Source organism: Syngnathus floridae, chromosome 4, assembly GCF_059516105.1.
Source record: "Syngnathus floridae isolate MCC-2025c chromosome 4, RoL_Sflo_1.0, whole genome shotgun sequence".
In the NCBI taxonomy this organism is placed as follows: domain Eukaryota; kingdom Metazoa; phylum Chordata; class Actinopteri; order Syngnathiformes; family Syngnathidae; genus Syngnathus; species Syngnathus floridae.
In genome coordinates this window covers 18,039,177-18,063,598 of record NC_142416.1, presented here as the reverse complement: position 1 = coordinate 18,063,598, position 24,422 = coordinate 18,039,177, and the positions used below count along the sequence as shown (strand labels likewise).

Below are 24,422 nucleotides of genomic sequence, written 5' to 3'. Positions count from 1 at the left end.
GTGCCTGAATTTATCTGTTAGGCTCTAGTATTTAGAATAGAAAAAGAAAGAGGCTGAAGCAGCAAAGTTAGTAGAATGCAAAATTTTCAGAAATCCATCTATTCCTTCCTAACTTGTTTAGCTAATAAACCACAAGTGCTTGAATTTTGAGGTACCACTTTCATTTTTCATTGCAAATATACATTTTGAGATGGTAGACTGCATAAAAAAAAAATTGCTCAAATTGAGTTGCTGTCCTCCACTCAGAAGCTGAGAAAAACTTGCTGAGGAGCTTCACAAGCGTGACAAAAACAAAGGAACAAAAAAAAGAAAAAAAAAGGCTTGCACACACACTTGGTTGCAGGCCATAAAAAAGGAAATGAGGCCCCAGCCACGCACAAGTTATGACGACGTCTTCCTTCTATAGGACGAGTGTGCGTGTTTATGTTTTAACTCCAACGCTCCGAAGGCGGCGTCATGTCCGTGTGTTTGCTGATGAGCGGCGCTCCGTTACTCTTCTCCATCAGCTCCATGTCGCGAGACTTGGAGTTCTACAGGAAGGGGTAATAAAGGGGAGGAAGAGGTGATAGCGTGGAGCAGGAAGGAGAGGACACCAGGTCAGGGGGGGAAAACAAAGAAGCAGAGGAAAACAAGTTAGTTAAGCAAGACAAAGTGCGGAAAACGTGAAGATGATCCCACTAAAAGACAATTTTTTTTCAAATGTTGATCTTCTGTATAAAATGCAACCAAAATGGGATGGGCACAGAGAGTGTACTTACGGATATTCTACTTTTCTGCCAATTTAACGTCCGAAGGCAGAAATTGGCTTTTAACAAAAGTCTTTTCCCGCTAGCTGCTGGTAAAATATGCAGTTTTAGTACCTGACTTCAGAGGAAGGACACCATCTGTGTACCACAGAGCTGAGATTGGATTTAGATGACAGTTACTTGTTAAGCATCACATGTCTGGCATATGCTGCTGGTTTGTGTATTTATTATTTAAATGGCTGGCAAATAAAAAAAGTAAACTGATGGGCAGATAATGAGGATAGACATTTTCATTCAAGCTGTATAAGTTGTTACATTAGCAAAAGTTGTTCAGATTTTGAACCCATTGAAACATCCCAAGAGTCCACCAACTGTACAAAAAAAAAAAAGTTTGGCTTAACAAAAGCACACAAAAACTCAAGGCAAAGCTATAATAAGACAATCGCATCTTTTTTTTCTCGGCCTTCCTGTGTGGAGTTAGCGCGTTATTCCCGTGCCCATGCTATGATCCACCTGGGAAAGGACGGGCGATCGAGTAGAATACCGCAAGCTGATTGGACAATGTAGCGACCAATCACGGCAACAGAAATGCTAATTGAAAAAAAGTTAAAAACACCACCAATATTTTTTGCAGCTTAAAATGCACTACGCGCCTCTCTCCGCTCTTCTTCCAGAAGGAAACAGCGAGCAACTCCGTGAAGAGTGAATAACGAGGACCTTTTGGGTGGTTCGGGAACGGCGCGCACTAGTGGTTGTTTGGTTTAAGTCTCGTGACTTCGGTTCCGTTGCTCTCAGATAGTACCTCGTGGTCCAGGGTGTTAAAGTTCACGCCAGACGAGCTGGGCTTGTCGCCGCTGCGCCGGCACAGGCAGCAGAGGATCTCCTTGAAGGTCCTCCGCATGTCTTTGTCCCTGAAGGAGTAGATGATGGGGTTGACCAGCGAGTTGCACTCGGCCAGCACCAGGCAGTACTTCTCGTAGCGGAGCACTTTGCACTCGTCACAGCCCAGGCCGTCCAGCAGCAGCACCACCAAGCCTGGAGTCCAGCAGATCACAAACCAGCCTGTAGAGGGCGACAGAGGGATATTTGATCTGACTAATTATGCAAGACTTTAAATTCGAATAATGAAATATGTTACATGTTGATTTCTACATCTTTTTTTTTTTTCATTTTACAAAATTTACACCAGCGTCCTGGAATTTTGGGTTAACAAAGCAACAAAAACTCATCTTGCTGGAGACAACTGAAAGGAATAAAATATACAATAGTGCAAAGACAACAGATGAATGCGCTGAAGAATGTCCGAAGCAGGAGGTCCTTGAGGGAGAATGGGAATGTACCGTAAATTGATCTCACACACGCACACACACACAGCCATGCACACAGGCGAGCAGACCCACACAGTTTAGTTTGCATAATCCCAGTTCCTTATCATGACATTTGATTGGGAAGCGGACAAATCCTTTCAGCCAATTGATAACACAGTTTAAAGTGTGTTGTGAGCAATTTGCATGAGGCCAAGGATTACTTTGCGTGTCACACACGCCATGTGTAAACGTTGAAACGGTCGCGGCCTGAAACACGCAAACACACACACTAACTGACACGTCATCCCGTCTTACTAAGTCAAGTATGCATCTCCCTGTCAAGGCACGCCAGGGTATTGCCGGCCTCCCTTACATGCCAGAGGTGGCAGGCGCTCGCTGCTAAGCGACGGCAGAAAAGACGAAGGGGACTTTAAGCAACTTGAGGAATTTATTGTCATGTTGGAAAGGCAAAACCAGGGGGGTGGGGGGGCTCGGACACGGTGAAAGGAGCAGGAGGTACTTCAGGATTGTTCTCCGGAACGCAAAGAGAGTTGTGGAGTGAAAACACGCGTGCCTGTGCCAGGCGAGTCTCGATGAACGAGTGCAGGCGTACCAAGCGCAGGCATGTTATGTTTTGGAGAAATTCAATTTTTCTCTACAATATTCAATGTGCAGTTCTTTTTTTTTTTTTTTTCCAAGGAGAAGAATGAAGATGCATGTGCAAAGATGTGCCGCGCTGTCGCCTCACCTAAGATCATGGAGACAGTCTTCATCAGGTTGAGCACCGTCTCTCGATGTCTCATCTGGGTGGTGTGCTGCGACATCTGCTTGCTCTTGTGCCTCACGTACAAGAAGATGCGAGTGTAGACAGCTACCATGATGGAGAAGGTGAGCAGGTTGAGGAGCGCCCAGAACACCAAGTAGCTGCGGCTGTAGAGCGGCGCCATGGTGGAACACTTGTCCAGATCACATAGGCAGTGCCATCCCATGGTGGGCACCAGGCCCATGACAATGGCCACCAGCCAGATGAAGATCATGATCACAAAGACCCGCCGGGTGCTCATCTTGCTGTGGAGCTGCATGTTGAAGATGGTCTGGTGACGCTCCACCGCCACGGCCAGGAGGTTGAGGACCGATGCCGTCAGGCTGGTGTCGATCAGGCCTTGACGCACGAACCATCGGTACTTGGACAACTTGATAGTCCATGGACCTGTGTGAAACATCAAATGGAGGTAGGAGACACCTGTGAAAGAAGGTAGATAGAAAAAAAAAAAAAGAGCATTATTGGCCGAGAGCTCACTGGCAGAGCGAGAAAATATGCTTTGCTGAAAGAATCTGCGAGGGTAATATTTTCCAACCCCTGGTGATGCCAGGTCAGAAGATTGATTGTATGTTTCAATTATTTCCGAGTAATTCTTTTCCACTTTTCCACCTGGCCCCCGTGACGAAAATGTAGCGAATGAATTAATTTGGAAGAAATGTTTGGGCTTGTCAATTTTCTTTTTTTGACCCATAAAAAATAAAAAATTGACCCGAACCCCCCACCAAGAGGGAAAAAAAAATCCTAGCACCGCCCATGCCTGCAGCAGGTAACATTCTGAACGACACAGAATAAGCGTTGAACCACAAGTTCGGAACATTCGGATATTTTACTTTGTTAACTGTCCTCGTGGTCAATCAAAAAAATTAGTTGTCCATCACCGTGTAACAGTCGACGTACCTGAGAAGAGGTCCGCAAAAGCCAGGTTCCCCAATAAATAATAGATGGGGAAATGGAAGCGTCTGTTTTTTAAAATGGCCCCAATGACCATCAGGTTGGACAAGATGACAATGAAACAAACAGTCATGCCCAGCGAGACGATCACATAGTCACGACGGCGCCAGTGGTCGCTGATGTTCTTGCCGCTTTTTTCGTAGAAAAATTTGACGCTGCGGTTCAAGTAGCATCCCTCTGTGTCGTCCGTTAGAATATCCATGGCGGCGAGAAGGTTGGTGGAGGCGGGGCTCAGAGGAGAGAGGTGAGATGCTGAGGCCGTTCAAATTGACATGAGGGGGGGAGGGGGGGTCAGACCGATGACACGAGGTCGCCTTTCAAACTGGCCCTCTCTCTGATGACCTGGAGGGCTGCATGACGTCAGCTGCACGGATGACGATGCTCGTCTGTGGGACACACACACACGTGAACATGTGAACACACACACACACACAATTATAAATGAGTTCCAAAAAAATGGTTTTGCTTTATTGTAGTTATTTGGCATTTTTTGAGGAGGGGAATTCAAAATTTCTCTTGACGGAATCAGAGATGGACTTGTCTATCAGAAAAGATTTTGTTCCCTTTGGGGTTTTATTTCAAAAACATTTAACGACCAGTACAAACTTTAAAGTCAAACCTCCCTTTCCAGTGAAACGCTTTCTCTCGGGTCACCATCACTCCCTCACACTGACGCCATTTTGCTGTTTCTCCACAACACCTTGCAGCTATGTAACACAATCTTAATCCAAACATTTTCTCACACACCTCAGTAGCCCACTGGCCAATTGAGAGTTCCGCAGAGGAAGATGCCAAATTAAAAAAATACAAATGTAGAGCAGGAGGGGACGTTCAGGGCCACAAATGTGTTGAGTTAAGAAAGAATGTGAAGAAAGTCAAAAGCTTTCCAACATGCTGGTAAAAACTAATTTGGTGATGGTCACAATTCAGAATCCTTGTCAAGAATCATCTAGCTCACTTTTGAATCAATGTTAACAAAACAGCAATCATATTGTACAACGTTTTTTTTGTGCTAGCTCAACACAGTCTGGATTCTTTTCTGTAAATCTTGGAATGAAAATCTGTAAAGCAGGGAATATTTTCACCAGCATCTTGTCATGAGGCAAACATACCACTGTCACTGTCAAAAGTAGCCAGGTCGAGTTGAGTTCAGCAGAATAGTGTTTCAAAAGAAATAAAATATTTCTGCACTGAAGTTCACAGGTTTATGGAAATGGTCAACTAAACCGTAAAGTTGCGCTTTGCAGCCGTTGAACTGGCCAGCTATGGCGACTGCTGTTATGCAGCAATTTGGCCTAATCTGCTGACACGAGAGCAAACATCTGAAGAGTGTTCCTCCAGCGTGAAACAATGCTGGCGTCCAAATTTATTGCACCACTTCTGTGGCCTGACACATGACTTAGTGTTTTTTGCAGGGAACGCGCGTCGACAGTAAACAGCAGTTTCGTCGCTAACCAGTCATTAGCAGGGCAGCCACGCCCGAGTCGCCTCTTCCTCCCACCATTCTTAGAAAGGGGGGTGTAAGTATTGCGTGAGCCAACAATTTCTTTTCAGCAGGAAATTTACATCCAATTGATTTTTTTTTTTCATCTTCTGGTTGGGTTTGTGCAGATAAAGTGGCAGGAAGCTCCTACCTTGAGCAAGTAACATCTGTATGACTGACTCACCCCAACACATGCAGCCACATGCCACGGGCAAGTCGGATGGACACCAATGCCGTGGGTTGAATGGGAGAACTTTTCAAGAGAGAGATTTGAGGAAAGCAAATCTAACTTGGGAAGTCCACAAAGCAAACATGTGGATCGGATGATTTCGCATCCCTCCATGGGTGTGATCACCAATTTGTGTGGACTAGAACCTTAGCTGAGTATAACTTTATGTATATACTTAATCCAATTCAACTGTGCTGGAAAAAAAAGTTACACAAGGATATTGCAAAACATTTTTTGAGTCTTCAGTCATCTCCAAAACAATGCAAAGAATATTCTTGGCAAAAACATGATGCAATAAAACAATTTAATTGCTATGGTTTGAAAGGATAGCAAATTTCATTGTCATATTTGCATTGCATTTCAGCAGTTAGGTGTCTATAAAACGAAGCCACAAGTCTTCTTGGATCTGATTTTTTTTTTTGTGTGTTGATCATAAAATATTATCTTGAAATTATCCAAGTTTTTTTCCTTTAAATAATGATAAAATAATAAAGGAATCGGGGTTGGATCCTGAAAACATACTACCTTTTTTGAAAATATATATTGCTTCCTCTAAAATAAAGAAGTGGGCAAACCAGATTATCTACCACAGATGTGCAAAGAGCCCACCCGAGTTGCGTATTCAAATTAACCCCTTAACTTTGTGAAAAATCCCCCAAAACAACACCATAGGTGGGCTAACCAATGTAGAATCTGGGGTTACAAATGAAATGAATCACAAACTGTGTAGAAAAACCACAGTGATAAATCATAAAACAATATTGCCTGGCATAGATTCTTTATCCTCTTTTAAAACGAATACTGTTTTTGCATCTTAGCAATAGTCTTCTGCTATTCAGGGTCAAATCTACAAGCAGTATGTCTATCTATATAATAATTGGCCTTGGTTTAAAATTAGTTATTGATGCTACAGCCTACTTGCTTGTGAACCGAGGCTCAAAACAACAACCTGTGTCCTTTTCAAGGCACATTGGAGTCTTTAAAAAAAAAAAAATCGATAATCACGTGCGACAAAATGAAAGTGCGCCTTACCGTAAAAGGCAATAAAACCACAGTTTCACCCTAAAATGTTCATTTATAACACACACAAAATAAAAAAATAAAAGATACTCACCTTTGTTGGCTCCTTTCTGCTCAATCTTCGAGTAAATCCACAGAAGACGTCGAGCTAGCAAACAAAGTACCTGGAAGTACCTGCAGGGTCACCTCCCGCAAAGAAGAAGCTGCGACGACCCACAAAAAATGTGACGGCAAATACGACACAAAATCAAATGTGGTTCCAATTCAAGCGAGGTTCGGTTTTGAATTGTTGGCAGAAACTCCAAAACTTCCTCGGGCCAACCTGTCTGCCTGCTTCCGGGAATTGTATGGGCCCTCCTGTCGTTACCTGCACACCGGGCCAGCGCTTACTGACTTTGGGCTGTAAGGGGCGGAAAGGGCGCGGCAGGATCCACCGCTGGCCGCTTCCCCCGCCTCCTTCGCCTCCTTCAAGAGGGGGATGGATCTTGGCCGGTGCTCTAGCTCCGCCTACAAAAGGCGCCTCATTGGCTGAGCGCGATGCCGACCACCAATGATACGTTGACTTTGGATTGAGTGACAGTTGGTGGTTGGCGGGCTCTACTAAAGCGAATTATGGAAGTCGATGCAAAGTGCAAATATGTTATGAAAAACCTTGCCAAATCTTGATTATAAAAAAAATAGCTTTAGTAAAATAAATAAATAAATAAATAAATAAATAAATAAATAGGAAAAAAGGTTGAAATCTGAAAAATTATGCTCCAGTGTACACTTTGAAATGCCCACTTCAAACCACCTATATATATATATATATATATATATATATATATATATATATATATATATATATATATATATATATATATATATATATATATATATATATATATATATATAGACTATAGTATATATTTTTTTTTTACAACCTACACAATTAAACATGTTTAAGCCAATCACAAATCACAGGGAGGTATAAAAGTAGGCATAGTTATATGAGACAGAAACCACACAATAGTTTCTAGTGTTTGTTTTAATAAAAATTAAAAAAATAAAAAGTGTTCGTGTCAGGGCTAATACTGTCATGACAACAATGATGGTAAAAGAAGAGGAAATACCAGAACCACAACAGATGTGAAGTGAGCGAGAAGAAACGGGGGGGTTGTGGGTGTCAGTAGGAAAAATGCAGTTATGACTTCCTGTTTACAAAAAAAGTGCCAAATGTGACAGACGCAATGCGTGGCATGTGTAGAATGGTGCCGTTAAAGTATTTACACTTGTTTCTCTGGGCGGTCGCCGTGGCAACAGAAGATGCAGAGTGGCTGCCTTCATGCCTAACTGGTATCCTTCATTTGGCAGATGAGGCTCATCAATAGAGATGGAAATTGAACTTGAGAGAGCACTAAAAATGACTGATTGGTTATTGCTGAAAAAAAGAAGAGCTCCATTTGAAACTTTAATATGCTATTGTTTCAACATGAGTTGAAGTCATTCCACAGTCCTCTAGCTAGCAGCAATGAGCAATACAAAACTGATCTTTCTTCATTTTGTAATATAAGTAGACTTCTACCAAGCAAAAATATGTAACCCTTAGATTAGATTGACACTTGAAAGGATACCATGGATTAATTTAGACAATGGTGTGTGTTTAAAACTGCCACTCGAGCACTTTTGGAGATTGAGAAGCAGCAGGAGTCCGATGAAAGCCAAATGACTTGAGAGTGTGTGTTCGTTTTATTATTTTTATTTTATGTGCTCTTAAGCAATGTGTGACTCATATGTTGTGAGTTTGAGGATCACATGCGGAAATCCTTTGTCATCTGGAATAGATTTTAGGGAGGGTCTTGATTGACCTCATCATTGACTTAGATGCACCCCCCCCCTCCGAGCACTTCCTAATGGCATCGCCGGGAAGAGTGCAACGCTTGCGAGCAGATTGTGTGTAAACCCCCCGCATACTTTCCACTCTTTCAAGATGACATCACACACATCCTGAGACTCTTGAATGGATGCAGACCTCGTGTGGTTGATGGAGCAATGTTGATGAGCATTCCAACGCGAGAGCTGTATCAAAATAGGTTGCCATCACAAACACATTTTCACTTTTGGATTGACACTGTCAGAGAGATGTTGATTGAACAGTGAGATACTTATTTAATTTATTCCTTGACCATGCTTGGAACTCAAAACACACTTGGCCCACCCCCCCTCCCCTAAAAAAAATACTTGGGGTTAAAAAAAACTCTTGTTGAATACTGAACATTTAAATGGAGGACGACACTTAAGGGCCGATTATCCGCTCCATAGATTTTAATGGCCTAAAAAGATCAAATACATAATAAATGTTTTTTGGTAGCCTAAAATGTGCACTACAGTATAAAGTTATTAATGTGAATATTATTGTGAGAGGGATGCTTCAATCGAAATTTACTGTGCCACTTTGTGAGAAGATAATGGTGTGCACCTGGTTGGTGTTCCTTTTATGCTTCCACTACAATTAGATGTGATAATATCAAACAACCCACCATAAATATGAATGTTGACACAGCTGAGCAATAATAAATAAAGAGAATATTTGTATGTAGCAGGTCAATGTAACGTAATCTTTTTCGCAACGGCACACCCACCGGATTGAGGCGATCACCACAGTAACTATTTAACCAATAGAGATGACAAAAACCCCAAACACTATTTTTTTATTTTTTTTTTAAAAATATTACTTTAATACTTTTCTTAAAAAATGTCCATAGACTGAAGATTAATCTATTGACGTCAATGCCTCACTTGTCAACATACTAACAAGATGGTTCTGGATAAAATGAATCAACTGGGGGTGGGGGAAGGGAAAGGCATATGAAGGGAAGAACTGACAAAAAAGTCCAACAACAAGCAAGTAAGAAAAGGTGGAGGTGGTGGCGGGATTAATTGGTTAGAATGTTGAAAACACTCATAAGTGTGCAGGCCGGAAAGTCGAATCACAATGGAAACGCTTCAGAAAAATAAAAACCCACAAAGAGTTGCATGAGTAGGCGGGTGAAACGACTTAAAAAGCCTTTGACATTAGCGTGACAGAAAACGAAGAGGGTGTAAAAGAGCAAAAGTGCAAGAAGACGAGCAAAAAAATGCTGCGCAAATATTTGGATTCCTAAAAGGGGACGAGGGGGGTCAGAAAAAAAATCAAATTAAATCAAACCTTTCTTAAAAAGTGAAAGAGTGTGAATGTACTTTCAGAACTCAACAGTTTGGGCTGGGAGGAAAAAAAAAAAATTAGCAATGGCATCATATATATTTTTTCTCTTTACAGAAAATTCTACAAAATAAAAGCACTCAAGATTGCCCCGGGACCCCCGCCCCCCCCACACTGCAAACACAAACCCAACTTCTATGTTCTTTTACGTTCCCTTGTCTTTGTATAGAATATATATTTACGTATCTATTTAGATATAATATGTCAGAATTTGTAGGGCGTGGTCAAAGACAATACAGGCCAGAGCGCTATGGCAGAGAGGACACACTCGAGGCTTTTGGGGGGTCTGTTGGGTGGGGTTGTGGGTGAGGGGGGGGGCTGTGCCGCTGTGTCCTGAGAAAACCAGCCCAACAAGTTCGAGGCCATCTCGGAATAACACGATTAAAAGAGCAGGGAACGTCAAAAGTCTGTGCACCTTTTAAAACATTCTATTTCTTTGATTTAAATCATTTCCTTAACCCTTGACCATCACGCTTGCCTTTTAAAGGACTTTTTTTTTTTTTTTTTTGGGAACTCCATTTTCTCAGCCAACTATACATATCACGTCAGACACCAAAACGTATCTGCGTTCTGAGGGGAAAAAATATGGCGTAAAATAGGGGACAAGTACCATGTAGTCCATATACGGAGGTTCGTGTGGAAATGGGGGGCATGTATATTAGCTCATGGCGTCAGTGTGTGCATGCGTAGGTCCTTCTCACACATCGCTGCTCTTTCCACTCAGAAGAGATTCTCTTCAAAAATGGCCATCAAGTCGCTCTGGAAGTTAATGTCAATGGTGTCAGCCATCTGCATAAGAGAAGAGATCAAGGCTTAGAAGGTTCCCCGAAGAACCCAACGATTGATTTGTTCCGATATTTGAATAAATGTTACTTACCGCCTCCCTCCTCCGCCTCTCCTGCTCACGACGGCGCGCCATCTCCCTCTGCTGGTCGAGGGCGTTTTGCACGGCCGAGGAAGTCGGGGAGGGCGCCGGAGGTGGGATGGGAGGAGGCTGCGGAGAGTGAGTAGGCGGGGTGGAAGCCGGAGGCGTGGGCGCGAGGGGCGACGGCTGCTGCTCTTGCCGTCGGCGGGTGTCTTCCTGCGCCCGGCGAGCATGCTCCACGCTGTCGTCGTCGTGGCTGTGGAACAACACAATGAGTTAGAGCAACTGTGACCAACGTGAGCCCCCCAAATTGCACCCACTCCGTTATGTAAAAAAAGATATAAAACTTGTTGCATTCATTAGCCTTAAAATGAGTTTCAGAAAATATATTTATTCGGTTTTAATTAAATTTGTAAACTGTAAAATATTTTCAAATGTATTGACTTTGATTGTAATCTAATTCATCATAATTTTTGTTTAGTTTTTTAATTTGTAAATTGTAAAATATTTTAAAATGCATTGAATATCATTGTAATCCAATTCATTATAAAAGTAAAAAACAATTCAAATTTTGTATTTTAATTGTATTTTATTTGAAGTAATTTATAAATTATAAAGACTTCAAAATATAAATAGAATAAAAAAAGAGATTATTTGACTCAATGAGGCTTTTAAAATCGATTTATATAATATTAAATATTGGTAATCAATAAATCAGTAATATTGGGCCCTCACTACGAATGGTTAAAATTCGCATTTAATTCGACAGTCTTGGGGCGGGGGGCTTGAGAAAGCTACAAATACAAAAAAATCTTCAAACTCAGTTTCTTAATTCAGAATTAGAACAAAGTGTCATTCAAAATGAATGACACTTTTTAAAATAATTTCTCATTATTAAAAAAAACAAAAAAACACTCTTCATTACCTGCTTTTTAGGAAAGAGATTACCAAGTGCTATCTGCTGGTTATCTAGTTTAAGTGACTTGTTCCAAAACTATGACTTATTTACTAGAAATAATATATCTTTGCGTGACGTACTATGATGGACGGAACTCATGCTAGTCTACTTGACTTTCACAGAGGGTGCTATTTAGCGATGTGGTTTTTCACTTCAAAAATGTGAGCCTTGGCTCAATATATTTTGGGCACCACTGATCTCCAGTGACATGCTGTGACCTACCGCAGTTTCTCCTGCTCCCTCCTGGCCTGTTGCGCTTGAGCCTTCAGTTGCCTCTCTCGTTCCTCCTTCTCCCTGGCCGCCCGTCGAAACTGCTCAAAACTGTCGCTGGACGAGCGGACGGCTGACGCCGGCGTTGACTGAGACCTCTGGGAGAAACTGGCCCAGGAGCCCATGTTCTTTAACTTCACATCCTGGAATAGATATATTTTTAAAGATATTAGTTCGTATATGAATTAAAATATTCATTAAAAAAAAGTGCATTCATCGTGCTGCCGGACATACCGGCGTCCTCTTGGACGCTGTGGGCGTTTTGGGCTCTTGCTTGACTTTGGTGTCCTGCTGAGGGCAGGCTTGCACCAGGGAGTCTGGGAGGCGGGAACTGGGACGAGAAGCATCCAATGACTTGCTTTCTAATCCTTACAGAGACAAATGAGAAAAAACAACAAGCAAAGATGTGATTAATATTCAATCAAATGTTTTCGTAGAGAAACTATCATGAGCAAAAACATGCATGCGTATTATGGGATTTCCGAAAACAGGCTATGAGATTGAGAATTGGAGGGAAGAATCATTTCGACAAAAACTCGACACTTAAAATCGAAAGTGCTGCACTTACTATTTTTGCTGTCGTGTTTTTGTGAGTCAAGGCGCATGGCGGGGCTGAACGGGGGAGGAGTTAGCACTGGCGAGGGGGGCGGTTTCTCCTCTTTCACCAAGTCGGAACTCTGGTCCTAAATAAGACAAAAAAAAAATCGCACACACAGTAAGCTTAGTCGTAACGCGTTTTAAGGGCCAGTGAAACAATGACGGACGTTTTTCTCGATTTGTGAGGGGGACTGTTGTCCTGTCGTCTGGAACTGAGGCATCAAGGGGCAGTGCATCATGAGTGGAGAGGGACTGTCACGCCGCAGGCAACCTGCAAGAGCAGCCGCTATTGACAATGTGAATTCAACTGAATACTGACTGAATGGGAATTAAAGCTACTGTCCGTCTTACCAGTCGAGAACTGTTCGGCCTTGAAGCGTGGCGAGGGTTGCTGCTGCTGCTGCAGTTGTTGTAGCTTCTGCTGAAGGCTCACCCCCTTATGCTGCTGCACCGCTGCGGCCAGAGCGTGCGGGTAGGGCTGCTGCGTGTGGCCGTGGGCCGTGGCGTGACGATGCATGGTCGTGGGGGCGGAGGTCATGGCGGCTTGCATGGATGGTCCCAGCTGAGCCGACGACTGCAGCGGTTGAACCAGGCCGGACGTCCGCGGTTGAAAAGACTGCAGGAAGCTTTGCACTTGGCTGAGGGACGGCGTATCGGCGCTGGTGGGTGCGGCTTCCTCGTCGTCTTCCAGTAGGGCCTGGGGTGGCTGAGCGGAGAGCGTGCCCAGGATGCCGTGCGATGGCGGCGAAGGTACGCGGGGCCGTGAAGCGGGCTGGGGGGGAAGGGGGGCGGAAAGCGAGCTCTGAAGCTGAGGTGACGGCGTGGGGAGAGAGAGGAGCGAGGAGGGAGGCGGATGAGAGTTCTTGGGAGGAAGCGGTGCTGCGTGGCTGCTCGGTCGTGCTGGCTGCTGGGGAAGTGCGCTATGGATGGCTGGGAATAAAGAAAAGAATAAGGAGAACGTGTATTTATTCATCCGTCCGTTCATCGCACCCCTAACTGCAAAATGGCACTGACCTGGTGAGGGTGTGATGGGACGTTGGTTCAGGAAGAGGTGCGTCTCAGGAGGTGCGGGTCCAACAGGCGCGGTGGTGTTGAGGAGGCCAGATGTGAGCGGCGGACAAACAGCTGTGATGACTGGGCCAGGCTCGCAGTTGGGCTGAGTTAGGTGAGGGTTCATAAAGTGGGTCAAGGGGTCAAACGCGGCGCTTAACAGCTGGGAAGATTCCAAAGCAGGGACAGGGGCGGTGGGGGCAGGGACGGGAACGGGGACCGACACAGGGACAGGGGGCGGAGCGACGTATGGGAATTTGGATTGGACCATTTGAGGCTGTGGCGTGCAGGGGCCGGTAACGGTGGTGATGGGCTGCCGCTGCTGCTGCGTCCTCTTGGTGTCCTTGTTGGACAGCGTCTTCTGCTGCTTGGGAACCAGCCCCGCTAAACAGAAATAGTCTATTTAAAAGCATTTCAACAAAAGAATAAAACTGGTTTGTATTTATTTTGGTACCATTGTCAGAGTCTTCACTATCAGAGGAGTCACTGGTGCCCGAAGATGAAGATCCCGTCTTCAACTTTGTGACGTTTGTCATTTCCAGGGGCTTTTCTACAGCATACCAAACATTTTCAAAGTTTGGGACTGCATCGTTCAAGAGCAATCATTTCATTTATTAAAAAAAAAAAAAAAAAAAAAAAAAAAAAAAGTACCTGAGGACTTCTTTTTCCTCTTGAGGCAGCTCGATACGTATTTTTCCAGCTCCCGGAGCGTGGAGGGCTTCAGCGTCTCAAAGTCGATCTCGATCTCGTCCGGGTTGGAGTTTTTCATGGAGGGCTCTCGTGTCTGGATGATGTGCACAACTCTGCCCAGCTTGTCGCCGGGCAACTTGTTGATGTCGAGACTCAGCTGGCGCTTCTCTTCGTACGACATGGGTTTGCCTCCGACAGCTGGCGCGCTCCCGAACAAGTCTGGTGAGGGCACGGAGCTTTTTTGTAGTCAATTTCCACAGATTCATCCGCTTCGTTCAACGACAATTTCCGAGCTCGCATGCATACCCATGTCATCTTCTGCTTCGAGGGAGGCTGACGGGACGAGAGGCGTCGGGGCACTCTGAGGGGCCACAGCGGGACGACTGTTTTTGATGCCTTCTTTCTTACTGCAATTCATAAACGCATCAGATGATTAGACAATGCATCATTTCCCTTTGAAATGTGTTCATAAGCGTGTCATAAAGGAATAAGTCACAATATGTAATACGACAAGGCTGGCTATTTTCTATAAATATGGTAAACGCCAAAAAAAAAGAAAGGAAGGGAGTCAAGCCAACCAAAATAAATTGTGGCCAAAGTATGGTAGGGAAAAAGAAACCGTTTATACATTTCTTATGCCATTTCCAGTCAATTCTGTAATTTGCTGATCACTCCGATTTTAAATAATCAAAACTGACTGCTATCCACCGTGCTGTCAAAACTACCGACCCAGGCTTCTTCCTCTCCTTCTTGGAAATGAGCGACTCTTTGCTGTTTTTGCTCTTCTTGGAAACGTGAAGCATGGCAGGCTCGGCGAGTTCCTCCGCTCCCATTTTCTTCTTGTGCTTTTCCTTCTCCTTTTTCTCCCTCTCTTTCTTTTTGGGCTTGCAGACCTGAGGCTGAGAGAGCGCGGCCAGTTGCTCGTGTACGGCTTTCAGCTGCAGAAAACACAATGAAATGTGGTTGGGAAAAAAAATCACAGCCTCACAAACCCAATCCTAAAATGGTTTCTCTAACCCCCAAAAAAACAACAACACTGCTTTAACCTGTTCCTGTAAGACAGCCAATCGCTGCTGCCTCTCTTGATCAGAGTCTCCCGCTGAGGACTCGGATTCAGAAACACTGGAACTGCTGTCTTCTGAGACAAGGGGTTGGGGTGGTGGCGCTTGGCGAGTGGATGGCGCAGGGTGAAGGACAGATGATGGCGTGGGAACCGGGGTCGCCTCCTCGGGCTCGTCAGGCATCTTGGCAAAACGCATCTCAAAAACATCCTGTGAGGAGGTGCCCAATAAGCATTGAGTCAATTCACAAATTCGACATGTGAAGTTACTTTTTGGGAATAGAAGCTGTTGCTCGTTTTGATCAACACTTGGGCTTACTCCAATTTAGTACTCAGAGAGACGTCTATTTTGAGACTAAGCAAAGGACAAAACACACACCTGTAGTTTGCGTGCCATTGCCACCACATCGTGGCCCGGCGGGTTATATTTGTAACAGTTGGAGAACATCAATCGAACATCTGCTGCAAACTCTCGGGGGTCTCTGTATTGTCGGTTGTCCAGCTTTTTCTAAATGAGGCAAAAAAATATCGTTTAAAGGACAATTAGTTGGGAAGCTGCAGATGCAAGACAGTACAAAATGGCGCTGACAAATCATTTTTAGGGGAGAGCAAATTCTTCTCACAAATTACCTTAATGGTGCTTAAGTCCATGGGATGCTTGATGATGTCATGATAGTCATGAAGGCCAAGAGCTTTAGCATCAACGGGGAGGTGAAAGGGCCAAGCGTAGGCAAAGTGCTTCTTGGACAGCATCTCTTTGACCAGGATGGAGCAGGAATGCATCTGATCTTGACGTTTGGGCGTCAACATGCCTCCTGTCTCCAAACCACCAACCAGCTGGTGCTGGGAGTCAGGCTGCGACGGATCTCTCTTGGGTTGCTTTGATGGGCGAACGGTCTCGCGACGCGGTCGAGTCTCCGCCAAGACGGGAGATGATTCGCTGAGCTGGTCGTTGGCTGTAGGCGTTGTGGTGTCCGCTTTCCTCTTCTGGCTCTTCCGTTGCTGTTGGATCATCACAAGATGTCAAAGGACGCAAACAAAATGACATGTCAGCTTTTTACTGACCCTGTATACTGTTAACTAGAACGATAGGAACATTAAAAAAAAAAAAGACTTGAAAAGCACATTTAATATGTGAAGTGGGTGCAACAATTATTCGACAACTGAGCCATGATCAAATTATTGAAAAAGTATTTTAATAATCATAATCTTGACTGGCTGTTACCTGAGCCCTGAGCATGTGACATAATTTGCAGTTGAGTGCGAATGACAAAATGCACTTTTAAAGGTGTTAATTACACATGAGAAAAAAAAGAAATCATCAAATTCACGATAGACAAAATGTTAACTTTTCACTGTTGAAATATTTTTATTTTACCGTAAGTCATGGCATGCATGCGTCCTATAATGCTGTCCGTTCATATGTGTGGATTACGTACAGAAAAGTCCCCGGAAATGAGTGTGCGCCTTTTTAACTCGAAGCGCCTTATGGTGCGGAAAATACGGTATATCATATTTATTTTAAGGCCATATTGCTCTGGTAAGGTACCTTGATGAGAGCGGGAGTGCTCTGCATCACCGGGCTAGGATGGAGGCCCGGGTGCACGGCGGCAGAGGCTGGAGGGGCCACAGCGGTCATGCCCTGGGGCAGGATGCCTGAGAGTGGGTACGGCGGTCCTAGATGGGGGGCGTGGGCTGCGGGTGTAGGAGGCACACGTGGGGGCTGGGCCAGCACAGGCGGGGTTGACGACGCGTGGGTTTGCGGGAGGCTGGAAGGGGACGAGAAGCCTCGCGTGTGTGGGGTGCTGGATGGGGAGGATAGTTCTTGGCTTGATTCGGACATGCTGATGGGAGCTGAAATCAAGATACAAATGAGTAATGACGAGAAGATCCCAGGTTAAGATCGAGTCCGGCGGCTACGACCCTACCAGGCTCTCGCTTGATGCCGCGGCGTCCCTTGGCGACCACGGCGATTTCCGTCTCTTCCTGTGGCATCTGTGTGATCTTCTGGAGGAAGAGCTTCTCCAAGGCCTTTGCCATCAACACGATGTCATCGTTGGGCTGCGTGAAGCAATGCACACTGTTACCTTATTCCAAGATATTCTCGACCCCCCTGAATTCATCTCCATTCTTGAGTTTCTCTTTAACGCTCATAAATTGTTCTTTACCATTGATGATTTTATCCTTGAGCTCCATGTGTTAACTTATCGATAAATGGTTACACCCCTAACTTTATAACAAACTGTCCCGAGAGACTGACCTTGTTGTAGATGTAGCAATTGGTGAACATGGTATTGAAGTCATGAATACACTCCTGGGCGTTTTTGTAGTAGTGGTTCTCCAGGCGCTTTCTTATTGTACCCATGTCCATCGGGGTTTTGATGATTTTATTGTAGTCCTACAACCATGGGACAAAGGAAGAAGACTGTAAAGGCTCTCTCGTCTTCTGGCCGGCTACGAATAACACAATGTGCTTGGTGGAATTTGATCTTAATTCACTGGATATCCCATAGGAAGACTTGAGTTCAGTTCGATTCTCATCTTTCTAGGTCACGGTCTTCAATTGAATGACCGCTTGTGGTGGTGTCACCAGTGACACATCAGCGTGACGTCATACAAGAGCTGATTTGTGTTTCTCCTCATGACACCACAGAAGATTGGTACCGATGTCAAAAAGGAAGTAAAAGTGTGATGTCAAGCACAAACTGGATAGGACCTGATTGCGTCGTGGGAAACACGGATGCTTTTTAACACTAAGATCTTGCAGTGGCACTTTTAGCAATCACCAGTGTACACCATTCATCAAATGGTGAGTACATTTCCATTTTGAAATCGCCCAGCACTTCTAATTACACTTGTAATTGAAAACCAGGAAAGAAAAAAACAAAACATGTCATAAGAACAGTTATATGGTGACAGTCTGACTCTAGGATTAATTAAAAATATTTCTGATGGGCAAAATAAGTTTTGAAACGCTTGTCCAATCTGATCAACCGGAATGTTTTGTGTCCCATTGTACTTTTAACACCCGCCTATTTGGAAGTACATGGCTTCATCAAGAAAAACGTGCAACTCACGGGTAAGTTGAGTTTGACGACATCCACGGGAGCATGAAAGGGCCACGCAAACTGGTGCTTCCATAATGTCTTCAGTACCACTTTGAGCAGGTACTGAAAAGAGAAAAGAAGCGCACTCAGTTGTCGCAGACTCCTCGCTGTCTGATCAATAACGGCTCTGTCGCTCTTACACACCTGGAGCTGATTGGTCTGTCGTTTGGGTCTGGTGGAATTTCCTATTTTAGAAGGTGCAGGGTTCAGGATGTGAGGCTGCGGGGCCGAAGGAGGGTTGTGGCTGCTGCCTGGCTCCAGTCCGTCCCCCATCGCAGTGGTGGTCGGTAGCGGCCGAGCAGTCAGTTTAGGCGGATTGGACCTGGCAGGGGCAGGCGGGACCGAGGGGTTCCCCCTCAGGCCATTCCACTCCTCGCTGGACTCTCTGTTCCGACAGCAGTTAAGAGGTTCAAGTAGTCCCTCTCTCATTTTTCCATTTCATATCACGCAGACACTCACAATGACTTCAGTAAACGCTATGTCAATGTTTTAAGAGACTTACATGTTTGTTGCCGTCTCCTCGTTAAATTGCTCAGTCGTTCATAGTGTGGTCGACAAGGGGGGCAGCGACGCTCTCTGGGGGGTGCAAACCGCAACACGGTGAGTGAGAACTGCACGTCACCCTGACAGAAGAGCAAAGGGAAACAAGTAAAAAAATAAAATAGCTGTTAATTGTAGCGGAAGGGGGAGAAGTCACAAGTGCATTTCAGTACGATAAACTCACCTGCCTGGTCATTTTGTTGTTTTGTATTGTACATTTTTATGACAGGACTGAAAATACACAGCCAATCACCTGTTCCTTAATCTAAATGTCGAGCATAACTAAAGCTAGTCACTAGTACTCTTTCTGTAAGGTCCTCAGAATCCACCCTGCTCCATCTGAATAAAGCACCAGAGTATATAGCGTTGGCAATCGACTTGACGGCAAACAGCAGCATGACAGAATATTCCAGTTGAGGTCCAGAAGGCAAGCGAGGCTCCTTGTGGGATTGACACCAGAAAATCAGGGTGGTAAACTTGTCAGGTTGATGCGGAGAAAGATCCTGATTGCTATCGGCAGTGGTGGCTACAAATGTACGGTACATTAAGCGCCCGACTAAACATTAAGAGCCGTTTGCGAAGTTGTCTTGAGACAAGAGCTGGCGAAATGATGACCTGTGTCTATAAATGATATAAGTGAGTTTGAAATGACAAATTTAAAACCACTACCTTAATTCACATGGCGTGTTGTCAACATGAGTGACGTCATACATGCCTTTTTCACTAGGGAAAGGAGACTTGAAAGTTTTCCTCCATCTGTAATAGCTTCAAGTCAAGTTTATTTATATAGCTCGTAATCACAGACGCGTCTCAATAGTGGGGCTTGATCACTAACTCCACTAATAGCAAAGGTTCATCGTACATATTTCCAATCTTGAGAGTAGATATAGCGTGGATCATTTTCAAAACTGCATAATTTCACCTAACTTTTTGCCTTCGCCCCCAAAAAAATCAATAAAATTATACAGAGGCGAGGGGTACTGTGTTAGTGATGTCACAATGTGTATTATTTTGACTTTTCTGTCAGCATGAGGTGAAGTTTTCTCTCCTTGGAATCCCAATATTTGATAAATCCTTGGTTTGTTTTGTATAACATGACGTCAGAGCTCACCCATTTTGTCCTTTAGTTACAATAGCACCGCATGATTACATCGTCGATGCAGGCTGGCAGACAATTATTTCAGTCGTAAAATAGTATTTTCCATTCAACTGAAAGGCACATATATTTCAGTATTCAACAACCTTTATGATGTTTATCAAAGAGCATCGAAGCGAAGCTAATTTTACCTACGTAGGAACTGTTAGCAATTAAACTACTGTGCTCTTGACAGCAGCGTTAACGTCTTAGAACAACTAAAGGGAATATTAGGGAATTAACGCAATATTATGTTTCCTTGAGAGCTACCAGGAGGTTAAAAAAAAAAAAAAAGCAAGACAGCATTCATGTGCCCCCCACCCGAAAAGGGATCGTGCTAGCTGCTACACGCTGTTTTAGCTAACCTTCCATGACTAGCACGTCGCCATGTTTCACCAGTAAGTGTCAACTTCGCACGTAAACGGCCTTTCAGAATACAAACTAAATGGCTCGGGATTCACGAAAACGAGTTACGTCACGCTGAACATGCCCCCACTCCACTATGGCGCCTCAGCTACGCAGTCTGGGGCACGTAAATTCTGTTATGAATATGGCCTACGGGGGCTACAAACAAACAGCTCGAGCGGGGCTAGCTGCTTTAGCACGAGTGTGAGCTAACGTGCAGTCACTGTGACGGCGCACTGTCTAAAATACCACAAAAGCCATCTGACCCTTGTAATACATAAAGAAAGGAGCCAAGAAACAACATGCGCCATATGTAGCATTAGCTTAAAAGAACAGCTAAATAATCAATCGCGCGTGTGTGGACCGAACCGGTGCAAGGCCCTGCGCGGAGACAGCTCAAGCCGAGGTTCACTCTTGACAGCGGGCGGAAAAACACCACTAATATGGGGCCTTAACGCATTTTTACCGGACCCCGCCGGCATCCCACCCTTGCTCTCTACGTCGGTGTCAACCTAGCGAGGACAATTCATACCTGGCTGATTAGGTTGTCAGCGCTGGGAGGACCTTCCTCGCCCCAAATCCAGAACAAACAGTCCCCTTTCGACGTCGATGACGTCAGACGCACGACGGCCGTGCGGTACCCGGGAAGGACGCGGCTGTCAGTGTCAGGCGAAACTCCGCCCCTATTCTCGGACATATTACGCAATCCTAATAGATATGAAAAAAAAAATGCTTATTTCAAAAAAGCTTTTCTTTAAATGTATTGCGTGACAAAATATTGCTTTCAGTGGTAATCCTAGTTTAAATGGCACCATGCGCAAACCCCCTCTTTAATCCTTCTTGCCGGCATTACGTCCAACACGCACATCTCGATGAAAAACACAAGTCGATTTTATATTTGTCCTTAAAATATATTTACGTTGTCAATATAAATGAGGAACAAACAGCAGCAAAGATTGATTGCAAATAAGGAAATAAGTACAAGAAAAAGCATGAGCATTGTACTAATGACAATACTTAATTGGAGGGAACATGGAGAACCTAAAATGAGTACGATCAAGTTGAGTTTTGAAGAAGTCAGATGAGTCAAATATGAGTCAATTGAGTCAAAATAGCTTGTTGACCGTTTCGGATGCTAAACTGTTTCCTCTACAGGATGATAGATTGTAGTTTTCAATTAATTGGATTTATCTATTGTATGTGGTTCTAGAGTAATAAAGTGATGAAAAATGAAACAGCTGTTTTATTTGAGTTTATTCACAACATTGTCAAAGTTACAATAATAGCGAAGAAACAATTGTTCATTTCGCACCTGCTTTAAGTCAAACAAAACAATCCACTCCTCAGCTGACAGTTGAATAAAAAAGTTTCACGATTTGTAGGCTGACAAAATTGTTTTAACTAAATAATGTAAATTAACCAAATTAACCAACTTGAACAAAAAGGCACCAAAACACTAAGTTAAAAACACGTTTTTGTGTAGTCATTTTCAGATGGCTATAAACCTGACATATTTGAAATGCATTTCAGATATTGCCACAAAGTATGAACACGGACATTTGAGTGGAATAAAATGAAAAAAATGTAAAGGTTACATACGAGTTTGTTCTGCTATTAGTATATTCCGTTCGCCAAGGAGAAAAGTTCACTCTTTGTGCTCGTCGTCTTCAACAGCAGCAGCCACCTCTGCTCCCTCCTCATCCTCATCCTCCTCATCCTCCTCAAGTTCATCGTGAACCACGTATCCCTCTTCGTCATCTTCATCCTCTCCGATTTCAAAGCCCTCTTCCCCGTCATCCTGGTGCGCCTGTTCCTCCTGGTCCTCCAGCACCTCCAAGATAGTAACTTCCTGCTTCTGCTCCTCCTCCTCCTCCTTCACCTGCTCCTCCTCAACCATCTTTATTTCCTTGGCTTCTTCCACTTCGGTTTCCTGCTGGGTCTCGGGATCTTCCTCGGCGGCGACGCACTTCTGCTCCTCTGTAGCGTCGTCCGCCGCCCTGGACTCGGATGCGTCCTGGCCTTCGGGGTTACCAGTAAATGGATTTTCTCCCTGTAAAAAGCAACACGACCGTCAGTAACATGTCCGTTCCAATACTGAAACTACAATCAGGCTAATTTACATAACGGCTTATGGTTTGGCAACGAGGCTCCGCTATATTCATTGACAAAAAGTCAAACCCCTTTTCCACACGGCGTCCTCCGTCGTACCTTGAGGTAGCTCTCCAGTTTCTTTCCAATCACTTTGTGGTTCAGGATGCTGCGTGCAACTGACAGGCTGGATTTCTTAGACTGCTCCAGCATTCCCTTGAATCGCAGAAGAGGCATTCCATCAAGTAAGCCGTCCACGTGCATTTCGATGGAGGGTCCGAAACATACCTTGCGATTGTAGTTATGGTCAGGGTTTTTGATGTGTTTTTGAATCAGGTGATGCTCCATGGGAATGAAAATGTCACATGCGCTGCAGTGTGCAGCTTCAACTTTCTTCATGAAGTGCTCCATGCCAAGATCTGCGACAAAGTACGCCGCTCGCCAATTGTTTTGACTTTGCCTTTCCGATCAAGGATCTCAGCTTGCGGTCACGTACCTTTGGTGAGGTCCTGATCTCTGTACGCTTGGCAGATGGCATCACTGTGGTGTTCTATCTTGCTGACGATTTGGTCCATTTTCTGGAACTTGTTCAGCAAGTACTCCTGCGGATCAAAGGTTGAGTGCCGTTTGAGTCCTGCGTGTTTGTTCTGTTCAGTCGCACTGAATGAGAGAATGCCGTGTCTTCTGATTCAAAGACCGCACAGCAGACGGGCCAGTCGGGATCACCTGTAGGAAGTCGGTGGTCGGCTTGGACAGTTGGCTGGAGAGGAACTTGAAGTGGTCCTTGTGGAAGCGACTCTCCATATGACGTTCCATATCATCCTTGTAGAATGATTTGAACTTGCACACTGAGCAGGCAAACATCACCCTGGAAGGAACAAGTTGGTGTTGAAGATGTTGAACGCCGGCACCGCCAGAGTCCAGTCACCTATCCTGGAAGCTCCTCTTCTTTTTAGCTTTTGCAGATTTGGTCGGGGGCCGGGGGGGAGGCGGTTTGCCCTGTGCCACCGCCTTCTCGGTGCCTTCGTCTTGTTTCGTGGCACCTGAGAGGAACACGGACGGGCGCTGGGCTCAGTTGTGCCGGGGAACCGTGACACCCGGCAGCAACAGAGATTTAGCTGCGGCATTATTAGAACTGCCAGAAATTCACTGCGCTCACCTGAACTTCCTTCGGTAGTCTCCTGAGAAGAGAAAACACCCAAATGTTATTCATCATTTGGAGCAGAAGGTGAAGTTGCCCTCGATGACAGGCGAACATGGTCCAACCCAAAAGTGACCAAGTGGTGGTGGTTCTAATACTCACCACAGATGTTGCCACACCACTGTTGTCACCATTTTTGTCTTCTGTAACAGCAAACAACATGATCAGACAACTGAAATGGAAGAAAGCCAACTAGAATGTGCAACTCACCCTGAGAAGCGCCCAAATCTGCGCTTTCGGTCTTAGTCACTTTAGATTCCGGCTCATCTTCAGGAATGACCGTTTGCTTTCTCTTCTTCTGGACATCATTTTGTGGTCTTACCTGCTGAAGTTGACCCAAAACAAAACTTGAGATCGAGTCAAAAATATACTTTTGCCGAAATTTTAGAAGAGTGTCCACGTTCATGAACCCGGATCCCCCCCCAAAAATTAATAAAATAAAAGCCAAATACACAATCTACACCCCTTGTAAGAATCAGTAAACACAATTTGTAACATTACACTCACCTTTGTTTTTTTTAAATCAAAAATGACCTGACCTAATGATCAATCAGAGATACAGTGGATATAAAAAGTCTAGACACCCCTGTTCAAAATGCCTGTTTTGTGATAGTCAATATGGATGAATTCTTGAAGTTTCAAATTGCACTCAAGGT

At 44.5% G+C, this 24,422-nt stretch overlaps 4 protein-coding genes across 12 annotated transcripts in view; 1 reads left to right on the top strand and 3 right to left on the bottom strand.

Annotated features, from left to right (window-relative positions):
* Positions 1–139: 139 nt before the first annotated feature.
* lpar2b (lysophosphatidic acid receptor 2b) lies at positions 140–7,009 on the bottom strand. Of its 2 annotated transcripts, none has more exons than XM_088372823.1 (5): positions 6,654–7,009; positions 3,774–4,213; positions 2,802–3,263; positions 1,549–1,808; positions 140–530 (listed from the first exon to the last, which is right to left on the bottom strand). In XM_088372823.1, the coding sequence occupies exons 2-5, from the start codon at positions 4,027–4,029 to the stop codon at positions 429–431; spliced, it is 1,080 nt and encodes a 359-aa protein (XP_088228949.1). In that variant the 5' UTR covers positions 4,030–4,213; positions 6,654–7,009; the 3' UTR covers positions 140–428. The 2 variants fall into 2 exon arrangements, with proteins under 2 accessions (XP_088228949.1, XP_088228948.1); XM_088372822.1 differs by having other exon boundaries at positions 2,802–3,296; positions 6,654–7,006.
* Positions 7,010–9,244: 2,235 nt separating this feature from the next.
* LOC148399649 (bromodomain-containing protein 4-like) lies at positions 9,245–21,147 on the bottom strand. Of its 4 annotated transcripts, none has more exons than XM_088373959.1 (22): positions 21,010–21,147; positions 18,900–19,020; positions 18,542–18,782; positions 18,368–18,460; positions 17,551–17,688; positions 17,219–17,351; positions 16,840–17,144; positions 15,921–16,292; positions 15,670–15,798; positions 15,277–15,501; positions 14,960–15,168; positions 14,537–14,637; positions 14,192–14,449; positions 13,995–14,090; positions 13,505–13,924; positions 12,842–13,420; positions 12,658–12,776; positions 12,462–12,576; positions 12,128–12,261; positions 11,846–12,036; positions 10,678–10,921; positions 9,245–10,589 (listed from the first exon to the last, which is right to left on the bottom strand). In XM_088373959.1, the coding sequence occupies exons 3-22, from the start codon at positions 18,668–18,670 to the stop codon at positions 10,521–10,523; spliced, it is 4,059 nt and encodes a 1,352-aa protein (XP_088230085.1). In that variant the 5' UTR covers positions 18,671–18,782; positions 18,900–19,020; positions 21,010–21,147; the 3' UTR covers positions 9,245–10,520. The 4 variants fall into 4 exon arrangements, with proteins under 4 accessions (XP_088230085.1, XP_088230088.1, XP_088230087.1 ...); XM_088373962.1 differs by having other exon boundaries at positions 12,658–12,761; XM_088373961.1 differs by having other exon boundaries at positions 18,900–18,973; positions 21,010–21,090.
* Positions 14,793–24,422, top strand: part of LOC148399647 (zinc finger protein GLIS2-like) — a 26,644-nt gene continuing 17,014 nt past the window's right edge. The window contains exons 1-2 of one of the 2 annotated variants that reach the window (XM_088373973.1): positions 14,793–14,833; positions 17,840–18,099. The gene's annotated coding sequence lies outside the window, so the exon portion shown is untranslated. The remainder of the gene's footprint in view (positions 14,834–17,839; positions 18,100–24,422) is intronic. The other variant, XM_088373974.1, reaches the window with a different exon arrangement.
* Positions 21,715–24,422, bottom strand: part of akap8l (A-kinase anchoring protein 8 like) — a 17,024-nt gene continuing 14,316 nt past the window's right edge. For 3 of the 4 annotated variants that reach the window (XM_088373968.1, XM_088373966.1, XM_088373969.1), the window contains 9 exons: positions 23,977–24,091; positions 23,869–23,909; positions 23,725–23,746; positions 23,494–23,608; positions 23,292–23,433; positions 23,062–23,167; positions 22,854–22,984; positions 22,686–22,781; positions 21,715–22,527 (listed from right to left, as the gene is read on the bottom strand). In XM_088373968.1, coding sequence (XP_088230094.1) covers positions 22,123–22,527; positions 22,686–22,781; positions 22,854–22,984; positions 23,062–23,167; positions 23,292–23,433; positions 23,494–23,608; positions 23,725–23,746; positions 23,869–23,909; positions 23,977–24,091 — 1,173 coding nt within the window. In that variant the 3' untranslated portion in view covers positions 21,715–22,122. The remainder of the gene's footprint in view (positions 22,528–22,685; positions 22,782–22,853; positions 22,985–23,061; positions 23,168–23,291; positions 23,434–23,493; positions 23,609–23,724; positions 23,747–23,868; positions 23,910–23,976; positions 24,092–24,422) is intronic. The other variant, XM_088373967.1, reaches the window with a different exon arrangement.

Excerpts from the sequence above, each read along its gene's own strand:
- LOC148399649 (XM_088373959.1), bottom strand. The coding sequence starts at position 18,670 with ATGGGGGACGGACTGGAGCCAGGCAGCAGCCACAACCCTCCTTCGGCC. Across the intron at positions 17,689-18,367 it reads TCGTCAAACTCAACTTACCC|GACTACAATAAAATCATCAA; the intron begins GTGAGTTGCACG and ends CCATGGTTGTAG. Across the intron at positions 16,293-16,839 it reads GCACTCCCGCTCTCATCAAG|CAACGGAAGAGCCAGAAGAG; the intron begins GTACCTTACCAG and ends ATGATCCAACAG.
- lpar2b (XM_088372822.1), bottom strand. The coding sequence starts at position 4,029 with ATGGATATTCTAACGGACGACACAGAGGGATGCTACTTGAACCGCAGC. Across the intron at positions 3,297-3,773 it reads TTTTGCGGACCTCTTCTCAG|GTGTCTCCTACCTCCATTTG; the intron begins GTACGTCGACTG and ends CTTCTTTCACAG. Across the intron at positions 531-1,548 it reads TTAACACCCTGGACCACGAG|AACTCCAAGTCTCGCGACAT; the intron begins GTACTATCTGAG and ends CCCTTCCTGTAG.